Source organism: Phoca vitulina, unplaced genomic scaffold (genome assembly GCF_004348235.1).
Source record: "Phoca vitulina isolate PV1807 unplaced genomic scaffold, GSC_HSeal_1.0 scaffold40, whole genome shotgun sequence".
In the NCBI taxonomy this organism is placed as follows: Eukaryota; Metazoa; Chordata; class Mammalia; order Carnivora; family Phocidae; genus Phoca; species Phoca vitulina.
This window is the reverse complement of record NW_022589743.1, coordinates 23,976-39,233: the sequence shown is the minus strand read 5'-3', so window position 1 is coordinate 39,233 and position 15,258 is coordinate 23,976. Positions and strand designations below refer to the sequence as shown.

The window sequence follows — 15,258 nt, the reverse complement described above, 5'->3', positions numbered from 1 at the left end:
TTTAATACAGTGATGTTCAAATGTGCAACAAGGAAATCAGTGGATGGTACTGGGTGAATACTGTGTGCCAGGCACTTTACATACATAAGGTCATTTAACTTTCCCAGCAACCTACATTTATGAGGATTAACTTTCCCATTTGGCCCATGAGGAAACCTGAGGGTCAGAGAAGTTAAGTTATACTGATGCTGAAGATTCTGCTTAAAGTAGAATATCTACCTTTTAGAATTCTTGTCATGAAGACAATTACCTTCTCATTTTGTTTGATTCAACAAATAGAGATCAAGTACCAACCATATTCTAAACATTGAGCTCAGTACTGAAAGCCAGAATAAATAAATTGTGGCCCCTTCATTGGAGACAGAGAAATAGATCATCTCAATATTATGCCATATGGGGAAGGAAGTAAGCATAGGATACTATTGGCACATGTTAGGGGCACCTAACCTGCTCTGTGTGTGTGTGTGCATGCATGTGCATCCATGTACACACATGTCCGTGTGTGGGTGTGTATATGTGATGGAGGGGTTAGGACAGGACTACTACAGAAGGCTGAGCTGAATCTTTGAAATGACTCAGTGTTAGGTAGGTGAAGAAAGTGGAGGGAAGGGGTAGGTGGAAAAAAATATTCCAGGCAAATGAAAGAATATGACAGAAGCAAAGACGTATGGAACTGCATGGCATGTGCCAGTTACTGTGAGTTTAGTGTTACTTGCAGTGAAACTTAGTGGGGGGTGTTGAGACATGAACCTGGACATGTGGGCAAAGGACAGACCCTGGAGGACCCCATGTGCACAGATTTCCTACCCACGTAAGCAGTCTGAGGACTAGCCTGGCCATCCTGTACCACCTTCTAAGATGCATATCAGGATTCCTAGCACCTCTCCCTTTCCTCTCCTGTCTTCCTCACCTTCTCTGTCTTGTCTTCCTTCTTCCTATTCCTTGTCTGATCATCTGTGTACACTAATAAACATGCACTACTGAATGAATCAGAAAGCAGGGAAGTTTACAGGAAAAATGAGTTTATTGAAAACAAGTGAGCAGCACATTACAAAAGATGGCAGGGAGGGTTTGAGCAGCCCTCAGAGTTCAGGATGGGTTTGCAAAGTCCATTTTGAGGACCTTTGAAGAGAGATTTACCATCCATGGTGTCTTCTGTTGATGGAGACGTAGGAATTTGGCTGAGGGTGGTGATGGACATCTGCTTGTGTATCCAAATGGTAGGATGTAAAAATGACTATTGTCACGTTATGAAAAACATCTATTTTTCTTTCTACTTTCTTGAAATGCAGAATGGGTGCTTAGGCTCCAGTGTGTTGCTCTGTGGGGGTGGTGGGGTCTCAGCAGTAGGGGGAAGTCCTGCAGGTGGTGCGGCAGGGGGCAGGCTGGCAGCAGGGGGGGCGGCAGCAGGGCGCCTGCACAGAAATGGGCTGGCAGCAGGTGGAGGCCCAGCAGCAGGGGCGGCAGACCACGGCCGTGCAGGACGTGGGGCAGCAGCTGATGGGGCGGCAGCAGCCCTCCTGCAGGGAGCAGGGGTCACAGCAGACAGGGCGGTGGCAGGGCTCACAGATGGGGCGCGTGCAGCGGCAGGTGCAGGTCACGGGGCGGCACACGGTGGTCTGGCAGGACACGGGGCGGCAGCAGCAGGGGTCACGGCAGCAGCAGGGCTGGCAGTAGCCTCCCCCACAGCCCGGGGAGGAGCAGGTGGAGCCGCAGCAGGAGTCGGACATGGTGATGTGCGGGGTTGGTTTGGGTTGGACTGGTGAGAGGATTTGGGTGTTGTCAGGTGTGAATGTCTTTGTCGGGCTCTGGGGCCTTTATATACCCTGGCCAGCTGCTGATGACCACCAGGACACATGATTATTTCTTAATCTTCTGGCCAATTAGTGAGGATTTAGCATTGAGTAAATGATGTTTTTTGAATCTTCACCTTATACACATCCATGCACCCAACCACAAACATTCCTTTGTTTTCCATATTGTTTATTCTTACCAAATGTAGACATTAGATTCAATTCTGATGAATTTTCCTTTGAAATATTCCTAACTCATACAAGAGAAAAGAGTATGTTTTCTAAACTAGAATAGCATCTAATCATTCTGCCCTTTAGCCTTGAAGTCAGCATTTTATTGCTGGACTTCAAAGACTCACATAATTACCACCCAAACAGTGACTTCCCTTATTTACACCCGTGCCTCTAACAGTAACAGGTTAATAGCAACACTCTTGTGCCAGCCAGTAGACATCTATCTGCTTCCTAGATGTCTCCTTCCATGACTCACCGAGAGGCAGGTTTGTGGTTTTCAGATGAGGAGGGACTACATGGTATCCTGGACCCTGCCATCCTGGTTTAGTCACTCTTCCCCAGTAGGTCCTGGGCTGTTCTGCCCCATTTACCTGGAATGCCCTCCTCTTCTCGACCAAACTCAACTTCTACCTTTACTGTAAAATTTTCATCAAGGATCTGTTGCAATTTTTATCTTTGTAATTTATTCAGGATTAATCATTGCATGTGTAGATTCTGGGAAGGGGCTGTAGAGAACATATAGGCCTATCCCCTCATCTTACAAGAGAGGTCATGTGGGTTCACCACAGTCACACGATGGGGTCTAGGTCTCCTCCGTCCTCAGTAAGCAGCCTCTACTATGAGGTTTATGTTTATTCGGTAGACCATAGTCTTCAGACAGAGAGAACATTGCAAGTATTCCCCCCATTTTTATATTAAGTCTTTAAGTAAGCATCATTAAAAGTGATAATGGAAAAGAGGTAGGGAAGTGTCTTGTCCCAGTGAGAGATAATCCGAAAGGGCCCCAGGACTTGTTTGCTGGGTCAGATCTGTGCACCAGTGCAGAGGTTTCTCTCTGAGAAGCGATCAACAGATCTTGGCTTATTGGTGGGTGGGTGTGTGGGGTTTGCTTGTTCCGGGATGTTCAAAGTGTAGTCTGATTCCCTCTGGTAACACATTGTGGCACTATGAGATAATGCGCTTATCTAATTCCTTTTACTGTTTTTTAATTATACTTCACCCCATACCTTACCCTTTGTGATGAGTTCCATAAATTTACTTCTTATTTATGAAGTAGTGATGTACTTTTCCTTTGGATTTGAGGGGGAAAAGAAAAGAATCCTGTTCCATTAACCCCACTTACTTTCTGTGAGCATTAAATGAAAGAAAGGACCAGGAGCTTGCAAACCACCAATCAAATGTCCTAAAGTTACTACCTTGAGCTTAAGGGGAGTGGCTTTTTATTGTTTTCAAAAGGGGATTAGTTTATTTTTGCTTCAGTGATATCATGGAAGATATCATGGATGTGAATTATATTAAATTCATTCTCTAAATCTCTTCACCCCAAGATTCTTTCTTGGCTCCTTTACAATATTAGTTGATTTTTAGTGTGCAGGTGCAGACTAAGTAATTCTCTGAGATAATGTGGCTAGAATTATGTGCAAGCTAGTTTCTTGTTGCCACCATGGTTGATTTAGTCAGCTGTAATGCATAACAAGCAACCAAAAACTCTCAGCATATAGAATAACAAGTATTTATTTCTTGGTCACATGTCTGCAGGTCAGTTGGGTTTTGGCTGATTAAGGCTGGTCTTGGCTTCTGACAGTGGGTTGGTTTGGGACTTCCTTCTGAATTAGAGTTGCCAGATTTAGCAAATAAATATACAGGTGCCAAGTTAAAATTTGATTTCAGATGAACAAATAAATCTTTAGTATAAGTTTGTCTGAGTATGCATGGGGCATACTTACATTAAAAATTTGTTATTTATCTGAAATTAAAATTTAATGAAGTGTCCTGTATTTCAGTTGGCAACCCTGGTTCTGATGGTATAAGCACACGGGAGCAAGGCAGTCATGCGGACATATTTAAAGTCTTTGGGTGGATCATGTCCTCTAACATCCCACTGGCTAAAGCAAGTCACATGGTGAAGTCCAAGTCACAGGGTGGGAGACTGGGAGAGGATACTTCTCCTAAAAGGAGTAACATTATGTAGTAAACATTAAGAAGAATAATCTAATCTACCAGAGCAATGAGTCAATTATTTTAGGAATCTTTGTTGTGAAGCTTGGACAAAGACTTTTAGAAAGTCAAATTAGATGTTCACTGCATTTCCATTCATTTGGGTAACTTTTATTTCTCTTCCTCCTCCTCAGTGGTCAACCAGGAAATGTCATTGATTTAAAAAGGGACTTCCTGATCTACACATTTAGAGCAATCCTTATCAAAATACCAACAGCATTTTTTACAGAACTAGAACAAACAATCCCAAAATTTGTATGGAACCACGAAAGACCCCAAATAGCCAAAGCAATCTTGAAAAAGAAAAGCAAAGCTGGAGACATCACAATTCCAGACTTCAAATTATAGTGCAAAGCTATAGTAATCAAAACACTGTGGTACTGGCACAAAATAGACACATAGGTCAATGGAACAGACCAGAAAATCCAGAAATGAACCCACAACTATATGGTCGATTAATAATTAATATTCAACAGAGCAGGAAAGAATATCCAATGGGAGGACAGTCTCTACAACAAATGGTGTTGGGAAAATTGGACAGCAACATGCAGAAGAATGAAACTAGGTCACTTTCTTACACCATACACAAAAACAAATTCAAAATGGATATGAGACCTAAAACCATAAAAATCCTAGAAGACAGCACAGGCAGTAATGTCTCTGACATTTGCCATAGCAAATTTTTTCTAGATATGTCTCCTGAGGCAAGGGCAATAAAGCAAAAATAATCTATCAGGACTACATCAAAATGAAAAGTGTCTGCACAGCCAAGAAAACAGTGGACAAAACTAAAATTAGGGAGCCTATGGGATGGGAGAAGATATATGTCTGATAGGGAAAAATCCCTTCTACTTACCTTTTCAGCATTTCTTTGGCTAATCTTGGACCTTTTCTTTTCTATATGCATTTAAAAACAGTTAATCATACTCTATTAAAAAATCTCATTAGAATTTTGATCAGAATGGCATTAAATTTATTGATTCAACTAGGAAGAATTGACATATATGTGATATTAAATCTTCCCAGTAATAAACCTGACATTAACTGTTCATTTACATACAGATTTCCAAAGAGTATTTTGAACTTTTCTTCATAAACATTGCACAGTTTTGTTAGACTTATTTTGAAGCAGTTTATAATATTTGTAGCTATTGTGAATGAAATCTTCCTTCCTATTAAATTAGAATTACTAATTGACTCTTGCAAGTTATAAGAATGTTATTGTTTTTTTTTTTTTTTTTTTGTCAGTACTCTATATAGTGATTTCTCTAAACTCTCTTTTTAGCACAAGTTTGTGGGTTTTCTTGGATTTCCTATGTTGACAACAGTATTGTCCACAAATATCAGCTTTTTTTTTTTGGTAACACTTTTTTTCTTATCAGATTGCATTGGTGAGGATCTCAAATACAACAATGAATGATGAATGATATGCGTTATCCTTGCCTTATTCTAAACTTTAGTAGGAATACTTGTTATTTGTTAACTATTATGTTTGCTATGAAGTTTTGATAAATAGCATTCATTAGGATAAAAATGTCCTCTTTTAGCCCTATTTTACTTAGAGTGTTTTAAATAGTAAATGGCTGTTGTGATGGCCAATTTTATGTGTCAACTTGACTGGGCCATAGGATGCCCAGACATTTGGACAAACATTATTCTGGGTATGTCTGTGAAAGTGTTTCTCAGTAAGATTAATATTCAAATCAGTAGACTGAATAAAGCAGATTGCCCTCCTCTCCAATGTGGGTAGACCTCATCCAATCAACTGAAGGTCTGAATAGAACAAAACTGCTAATGTCCCCTCACTTTGACTAAAAAGGAGCTCCTCATGTCTGACTCCCTTGATATCAGTCTTTTCCTGAAACATTGACTCTTCTTGGGTCTTGAGCCTGTTGGCTTTTGATTTGGAATTTACACCATCAGATCTTCTGGGTCTCCAGCTTATTGAATGCAGATCTTAGGATTTCTCAAATTCTGTAATCACATAAACCAATTCCCTAAAATAAATACCTCTCTCTCTCTCTCTCTCTCTATATATATATATGTATGATTCTGTATATGTGTGTGTGTGTTTATGTATATGAATGTGCATCTATATCTATATCTGTCTCCTATTGGTTCTGTTTCTCTGGAGAACCCTAATACATTTATATATTATTGAATTATTTTCCCATTATTGAATTTCCCATGTTTTTGAATTTTGCCATATTATTGAATTATTGATATAATCCTGAAGTTTTTCCTCTTTAATATAGTAGTATCAACAAGCCTATTTAAATATTGTCTAATTTTGAAGCATTCCTGAATGTCTAGGACAAACTCTATTTGGTTATGATGTGTTACTCCTTTTATATATTGCTAAATTTCACTTGTATTTATGGGAATTTTGCATCTATAATCTTCAATAATATAGGCCTATAATTTTCCTTTATCACATTGTTCTTGTATGTTTTTTTTTTTTTTTTAAAGATTTTATTTATTTATTTGAGAGAGAGAGAATGAGAGAGAGCACATGAGAGGGGGGAGGGTCAGAGGGAGAAGCAGACTCCCTGCCGAGCAGGGAGCCCGATGCGGGATTCAATCCAGGGACTCCAGGATCATGACCTGAGCTGAAGGCAGTCGCTTAATCAACTGAGCCACCCAGGCGCCCTGTTCTTGTATGTTTTTAATATTGTTTTACTAAAAATGAATTGGGAAGATTTTACTTCTGTTCTTTTTCTTAGTTGGAGTGGGAGAGAACTTTAAGGTTTAGTAAACTTATAAATCAACATGGGTCTGGCTTTTTAGTATCAATATATGTAGAGGATGGATTTTGGATCATAGGTATAGTTTCTTTAATGGTTATTGGCTTATTTATGTTTTGTATATCTTCTAGAATTAATTTTACTAATTTATATTTTTCTAGACATAGTCAATTCAATTGTAATTTTCAAACATATTGGTATAAACTTATATGTAATGTTCTGATATGTTTTTTAAAAGTTTCTACTCTTTTGGGAGCTGATTATTTCCCTTTTCAAACATAATGTTATTTGTCAGTCTTTCAGTCATCATCTTTCTCCCTTTCTCTCTCTTTGATCAGTTTTACCAGACCTTTTCTACTTCATTAGTTTTTTATCTTTGTTTATATAATTAATTTTATTAAACTTTTCATTTGTTATTGTATTTATGTAATTTTACTAAGCTTTTCATTTAAAAATATGTTATTAATGTTTAAATTTGTCATTATAACCTTCTTTCTACATTGGGCTTACTGATTGAAGGGGATGTAATAGAAGGGGGGGTATCCCAACATGTGATTGCAAAGCATGGCTTCAAGAAGGAGAACCCTGTGCATTGTTGATGGGGATATAAATTGGTGCAGCCACTCTGGAAAACAATATGGAGGTTCCTTAAAAAATTAAAAATAGTACTGCCATATGATCCAGCAGTTCCACTCCTGGGTATTCATCCAAAGAAAATGAAAACATTAATTCAAAAAGATATATGCATTCCTATGTTCATTGTAGCGTTATTTACAATAGCCAAGCTAGAGAAACAACCTAAGTGTGCATCAATGGATGAATGGATAAAGAAGATGTGGTGTAGATACACAATGAAATTTTAGTCACCCATAAAGAAGAATGAAATCTTGCCATTTGCAACAACATGGATGGATCTTGAAGATATTATGCTAAGTTAAGTCAAAGACTAATACTGTATGATTTCAATAAGCAAATGAACAAACGAACAAACAAAACAAAACTCACAGATACAGAGAACAGATTGGTGGTTGCCAGAGAGGAGTGGGGTTGGGGGTGGGCAAACTGGGTGAAGGTGGTCAAGAGGTGTACACTTCCAGTTATAAAATAAATAAGTCATGGGGATGTAATGTTAGCATGGTGACTATAGTCAATAATATTGTATCACATACCTGAAAGTTGCTAAAAGAATAAATCTTAAAAGTTCTCATTACAAGGAAAAGAATTTTTGTAACTTTGTATGGTGACAGATAGTAACTGGATTTATTGTGGTAATCATTTCTTAGAGTATACAAGTATCAAATTATTATGGTATATACCTGAAATATATATGTCAATTATATCTCAATAAAAAATTAAAATTTAAAAATAAGAGCTAAAGACATGAATTAAATCTGTCCCAATTTAGGATATTAAGACATACACATGTGCACATACATATGTGCTGCTTTTGTTCCAATATCTTAAATTATCCATATTTGATATAGCACTTATTCTCAATATTTCAGCATGAGTGTTCTTCCTGTATCATCATGTAAAATATAGTTGCCTAGTTACTGAGTAAAATGATCATGAAAACAATAGAGAACAATGCCGATGAATTTTTATGTGTAGAAAAGTTTATTAGAAAGCAGAGAAGCAACAAAACATAAGAAATTCACTCTTTTAGAAACTACATAACTGGACTCCCAGGTCTAAGGGTATGACTGAATCCCAGGTCAAAGGGTATCAAATCAGTACTGCATAGGGGTTACAGATAATATTCACTTTGTTAGGAAGGATAATCTAGAGCCCCTAAGTGATAAGGAAGAAAGAGAAATTTAGAGGAGTGGGATAATTTTTTAGCTGATGGATTACAAATTAATATCCATATTTGGCACCAATATTGAAAGGAAAAGATAATAATGGAAGGAGCTTAACATGAACCAGAATGTGCTCACAGAGTTAGTGGGATGGGTTCATTGGAATCATGAGGCTCAACCTGTTGAATGAGGTCAACCAGCCTTCATATGTCCTAATGCTCAGCACAAAAGGAGGGTCTACATCTGTAGGGCAGAGGTAAACAGAGATGGTGGTCACACGGCAGGGGGCTCAGCAGCAAGAGGAGGCACAGCACATGGGATGAGGGCAGGTGGAGATGACACAGGTGGGGCGATAACAAGTGGTGTGGCAGGAGACCTGACCACAGACTGGGCGCAGGCAGCAGGAAGGGCAGCAGCAGGAGGGGCGGCAGCAGCTGGAGCCACAGCAGGAGGGGCGGCAGCAGCTAGAGATGCAGCAGGAGGGGCGGCAGTAGCTGGAGCCACAGCAGCTGGAACCACAGCAGGAGGGGCGGCAGCAGCTAGAGATGCAGCAGGAGGGGCGGCAGCAGCTGGAGCCACAGCAGGAGGGGCGGCAGCAGCTGGACACGCAGCAGCTGGGGCGGCAGCAGGTGGTCCTGCAGCAGGTGGTCTGGCAGCAGCTGGGGCGGCAGCAGGTCTCCTGGCCACAGCCCTGGTCAGAGCAGACGGAGCCACAACAGGAGTCGACCATGGTGTCAGAGGGTGGAGGTTCTGGGTGGGTTTCCAGAAGAATGAGGTTCTCAAGTGTGATCTCTCCCTGCCCTCTGTCACTTTTATACCCTGCTGAGAGCTACTATGACCATGTGCAGGACCCTTCTTGTTGTTTATCCTAATAGAAAATCAGTTAGTTTTAGTAAATTAGATAATTATGTTTATCTGGTAAATATACCTATATATAGAAAAGGCTCCATTTCCTTTTCCTGTTGTACTGTGAGCTCTCTGATTTGGTCAAAACCAAGTGAATCAGCTCCCGTTATTTCTTCTCTTGTCTGACATGTCTTCCAAAGTAGTCCCATCCCATGGCATTGTTTCATTGGATTTCACAAGTATTAAATCTTCATTTATGTATTTAACTCCAGGATAGTATGTTGAGAATGGATTTTATGATGACTAAATCTGCTGTCAAGAGGTTAACAACAAGTCATATGAGAATTCTGGTAGGAAAATAGGATGAAAGAGCCATCTTGGGGGGGGTGTCCCTTGTGTGCAGTGAAGAATACTGTGATTCCTTTGGATTTTATGGATCGCCAGTGAGGTATGAAGGATCCTAACAAAGTTCCTATCTGTTTTGTCTTATTGAATCTATTCAATTTGAAAGTTATAATGCAATGATTCACTACTATTAAATAGTAAAAAACCCATTGGCATGAATAGGTCCTTTTAAAAATTATTATGGACATGTTCTTCAGAGATAGGGTATCATAAAGGAGTATTTTTTCTCATATTTTAGTGGATGAACATACCCAATAGAATATGTATATTGAATATTTTCTTATATTCTGAGCTTTTGTCTCTCAAAAACTTATGTTTGAGGTATTTTGCTTGATATAAATCATATCTAAGGGGTTAAGCTTTAATCTGTGTCCTGTAGGCACTTGAATAAGACAAACAAGATACATATGTAGGGGTTTGGCAAGCATATAGAACATTGTTGATAAATAACAATTATGTATTTAAATCTGTACACTTATGAAATATGAGATAATACTAACACTATTTTTGAGTGCCTATTGTATGTCAGGAATTTTGAGTCATCTTTGTTACCTTGTTTATACTTCACAAGGGCTCTAAGAGGTGGTCACAACTTTTCTTAATTCTTCAGACATGAGGTAATTGAGGCTCAGATAGATTGAAGTCATATAGTCAATAGGGTTCTTTCTTAGAAGTTTCAAACAGGTGTGAGGAGTAATCCATGTCCTTTCTCATACTGTTTCATTTGTGTAAGTGTGCTTTCTCCCTTGTCAATTCAACAAACTCTTGCTCATACATAAATGTCTAGTCTGGATACCAACTCATCTCTAATGTCTTTCTTGACAGCTACCACATTCAAAACGAATCCTTCTTTCCCTTTTGCTCCAAGATATCTGTGCTATAGGGTATCACACTCTATCATAATTGGTTCATAGCCCCCCCAATCCTTCTATATACCCCATGAGGTCAGAGATTGGCTTATTCATATATATAAACATGGTGCCTAGTAATTGATCTGAATGAATGTTAGTTGAGTGAATGTGGAATTTATGGAAAACATAGGGCATTTACTCACCCTTTATCATACTATAGATAATCTAGATGGATGGAGAAAAGAAGAACATTCAGACAGTGGGGATATTATTGAATGGGGGTTTATTTTTGGCCTCTGATGGAGTAAATGACTTGTCCGGTTGGTATTTGTAGGATTGTAAAGAAAAATAATAATCCACTGCTAAAATGAGAATGTAAAGATATTCTTGAATTTATGCAAAGAAAGTGGATATTGTATCATCACACAGTTGGGAGAAAGGTGTGAGAGAACATCTAGGCTTTTAAAATATTATTTGGCTGGGGGTGGGTGGAGTGACAGGAAGCAGGAAGAAAGTTTAGGTGGTGGTTGCAGGCTAGGGGTGAGAGATGAATGCCTGTCTAGATTGGTGGCAATGGGAGCAGTAAGGAGGATAGTGATGCAATCGCACTTCAAAGAGAGTCAACCAGGATCACTTACAAAATGGGCAGTAGAGTTGGCAGGAGAACTCACTTAAAGAGGACTCATAATTTAATATCTTTTTCAATTGTATACACATACATTTTGCAATTAAATTCTGATAGTGAAAAGATAATCATTTGTAATAAAGAAAATATATTTTAAAATCTCACCAGAAACAAAGTAAAAAGACAAATGACTGAATGAAAAAAAAATACTTGCAATTTATACCAAAGACAAAGAGCCAATGACCTTAATATATAAAGCATTTCTAAAATTAGACTGGAGAAGAGGAAAAACCTGATGGAAAAATAAAATGACGATCTTTCTTCGTCATATAGAGATGCCCAGTCTCACACATAGGAATGGAAATGAAATTATACAGGATACCACTTCTCACCTGTGGGACTGTCAAAAACTCAAAATTTGACATTGTCTAATAGATTATGTGGAAATAGCATGCTTATACCTTTCTTAAAAAGATTTGACAATAATTAGTGGCATTAATCTTTGACTCAGCTATCCCAATTCTATAAATTATCCAAGGTACTCAGGCAAAACTGTAAAAAGATGTTATGCCAGATTATTCATGGCACTGCTATTTGTAAAAACAAAACAAGAGCTGGACACAACCTGGGTGTCCTTCAGTAGTGTAGGAGTGAATAAGCCCTGGTGCATCCCCATGATAGAGTACTATTCAGCTGTAAAAAGGAATAAGGAGTATCTTTATATGCTACTATGAAGTAATCTCCAGGATATATTGTTAAGAGATGATAAAGCAGATGGAGCAAAGTGTTTATAGTGTTCTACAATGTGTCTAAACAAATAAGGGAGGGATGTGGGTGGAGGATGGGCTAGATGGGTGAAGGGATTAAGGAAGGCACTTGTTGGGATGAGCACTGGGTGTTATATGTAAGTGATGAATCACTGAATTCTCCTCCTGAAACCAATATTACACTATATGTTAACTAACTAGAATTTAAATGAAAATTTGGAAAAAAAAAATAAATGCTGATGGGTAGAAAAAAATAAGGGAACACATACAGAAAATCTATTTGCTTATATTACATGAATTTTTTTAAATAATTGAAGAACAGAGGGAAAAAAAAGGGACTTATATTTCCTGCTGAGGAGTTTAGGGACTGGATTTACCCTTCTGCCTGAAGCAGCTAAAAAACTAGACAAAATAAATGAAACAGTGGTTTTTAGACATTGGCTGTCGGGTCAGAACACTGGTACCTTAGGGGAAACAAATGAGGTGATCCCTAGAATTGCCTCAGTTTATTTCTTGAAGAGAGTTTCTCGGGGGGTGCAGCTCTGGGAGAGAGAACCAGATAGAGCCTGGTAATCCTCCTGACTTGAGGAGACAGAGTTGGGATGAAGGAGGCCAAGTCAGCAGCAATTCACAGAATAGAGTACCAGAGAAAAGAGAGTTGCACAGAGAACCTCAGAGATCTGCAGAAGGTCCACCTGCATCTTCAGCTGAGTACTTATGAGTGCATGTGCATGAAGAAACTAGCCAAGGGCAGAAAAAGAGCTGCCCTGCCCCACCCTACCTCCATAAAAGACAAGGGGAACAATTCTTGGAGCTGACACAAGGCCAGAAACAGCACATGCTCCCATGAGCCAGAGTGAATTCAGAGTGAATTCAGGGGTCATTGGTTAGAGTATTTAGAATAATATTGCCTCAGGAGTGGGGCAGTTTTTTCCCTAGAGTAAAGGGTGCTCTGATCCCATCTCACAGAGTTTATAAGTAAGTCTTGAAAGGATCAAACTGTTAACTTAATTGCATCCCAGAACAATCAATCAATTGGATTCCATCAAAAAAATTTTACTTTTCAAAAGATGCTATTTAGACAGTAACCTCTTTGATATCGGCTGTAGCAACTTTTTTTCTAGATTTGTCTCCTGAGACAAAGGAAACAAAAGCAAAAATGAACTATTGATATTACATCAAAATAAAAAGCTTGTGCACAGTGAAGGAAATGATCAACAAAACTAAAAAGCAACCAACTGAATGGGAGACGATATTTACAAATGACGTGTCTAATAAAGAATTAGTATCGAGAATATATGAAGAACTTATAAAACTCAACACCCAAAAAGCGAATAAGCCAATTATAAAATGGGCAGAGGACATGAACAGACATTTCTCCAAAGATGACATATAGATGCTCATCATTATTTGCCATCAGGGAAATGCAAATCAAAATTATAATGAGATAGCACCTCACACCTGTCAGCGTGGCTACAATCAACAACAGAAGAAAGAACAGGTGTTGGTGAGGCGGTGGAGAAAGGGGAAGCCTCCCATGCTATTGGTAGGAATGCAAACATGGGGGGGGGGGTGCATCTACTGTGGAAAATGGTATGGAGTTTCCTCAAAAAGCTAAGTAGGGGTGCCTGTGTGGCTCAGTCATTAAGCGTCTTCCTTCAGCTCAGGTCATGATCCCAGGGTCCTGGGATCTAGCCCCACTTCGGGCTCCCTGCTTGGCAGGAAGCCTGCTTCTCCCTCTCCCACTCCCCCTGCTTGTGTTCCCTCTCTCACTGTGTCTCTATCAAATAAATAAAAATTCTAAAAAAAAAAAAAAAAAAAAAAAAAGCTAAAAGTAGAACTACCATATGATCAAGTAATCACACTGCTGGGTCTTCCCTTCCCTCCCCCAAATACCAAAACACAAATTCGAAGGGATACATGCATCCCTGTGTTTATAGCAGCATGATTTACAACAGCCCATGTATGGAAGCCCAAGTATCCGAGTGTCCACCAACAGATGAATGGATAAAGAAAATGGGGTCTCTATCGCCACAGCCACAGAAGACAATGAAATCTTGCCATTGGCAATGACATGAATGGAGCTAGAGAGTATAATGCTAAGTGAAATCAGTCAGAGAAAGAGAAATACCATATGATTTCACTCATGTGGAATTTAAGAAGCAAAACAAATGAGCAAAGGGAAAAAAAAGAGAAACCAATCAAGAAACAGACTCTTAATTATAGAGAACAAACTGATGGTTACCAGAGGGTGGGCAATGGGTGAAATAGGTGAAGGGGATTAAGGAATTCACTTGTGATGAGTGCAGTGTGATATATGGAATTGTTGAATCACTATTGTACACCTGAAATTAATATAACACTATTTTAACCACCTGAAATTAAAATCAAAATTTTTAAAAAGATACTGTTTAGGAAATTAAAAGGCAAGTCACACACTGGAGAAAATACTTAACATATATCTCACAAAGGATTTGTATATGGAACATATAAGGAATTCTTTTTTTTTTTTAATTTTTTTATTGTTATGTTAATCCCCATACATTACATCATTAGTTTTAGATATAGTGTTCCATGATTCATTGTTTGTGCATAACACCCAGTGCTCCATGCAGAACGTGCCCTCCTCAATACCCATCACCAGGCTAACCCATCCTCCCAACCCCCTCCCCTCTAGAACCCTCAGTTTGTTTTTCAGAGTCCATCGTCTCTCATGGTTCTTCTCCCCCTCCGATTTCCCCCCCTTCATTCTTCCCCTCCTGCTACATTCTTCTTCTTCTTTTTTTCTTTCTTAACATATATTGCATTATTTGTTTCAGAGGTACAGATCTGAGATTCAACAGTCTTGCACAATTCACAGCGCTTACCAGAACACATACCCTCCCCAGTGTCCATCACCCAGTCACCCCATCCCTCCCACCCCACCCCCCACTCCAGCAACCCTCAGTTTGTTTCCTGAGATTAAGAATTCCTCATATCAGTGAAGTCATATGATACATGTCTTTCTCTGTTTGACTTATTTCGCTCAGCATAATACCCTCCAGTTCCATCCACGTCGTTGCAAATGGCAAGATCTCATTCCTTTTGATGGCTGCATAATATTCCATTGTATATATATATACCACATCTTCTTTATCCATTCATCTGTGGATGGACATCTTGGCTCTTTCCACAGTTTGGCTATTGTGGACATTGC

The 15,258-nt window shown here is 39.0% G+C and overlaps 2 protein-coding genes across 4 annotated transcripts in view; both read right to left on the bottom strand.

Moving 5' to 3' along the window:
- Positions 1 to 1,340: 1,340 nt before the first annotated feature.
- On the bottom strand, positions 1,341 to 1,730 carry LOC116647680 (keratin-associated protein 2-3-like). The gene has a single exon (XM_032429234.1). The coding sequence runs from the start codon at positions 1,728 to 1,730 to the stop codon at positions 1,341 to 1,343; it is 390 nt and encodes a 129-aa protein (XP_032285125.1).
- Positions 1,731 to 8,857: 7,127 nt separating this feature from the next.
- The window catches only part of LOC116647490 (keratin-associated protein 4-6-like), an 11,651-nt gene continuing 5,250 nt past the window's right edge, over positions 8,858 to 15,258 (bottom strand). The window contains exon 2 of one of the 3 annotated variants that reach the window (XM_032428902.1): positions 8,858 to 9,259. In XM_032428902.1, coding sequence (XP_032284793.1) covers positions 8,858 to 9,259 — 402 coding nt within the window. Of the gene's footprint in view, positions 9,299 to 15,258 lie in introns of those variants that run through there. The other 2 variants (XM_032428903.1, XM_032428904.1) reach the window with 2 other exon arrangements.

What these genes read in the sequence shown, in the direction of transcription:
- LOC116647680 (XM_032429234.1), bottom strand. Translation starts at nt 1,730, where the DNA reads ATGTCCGACTCCTGCTGCGGCTCCACCTGCTCCTCCCCGGGCTGTGGG.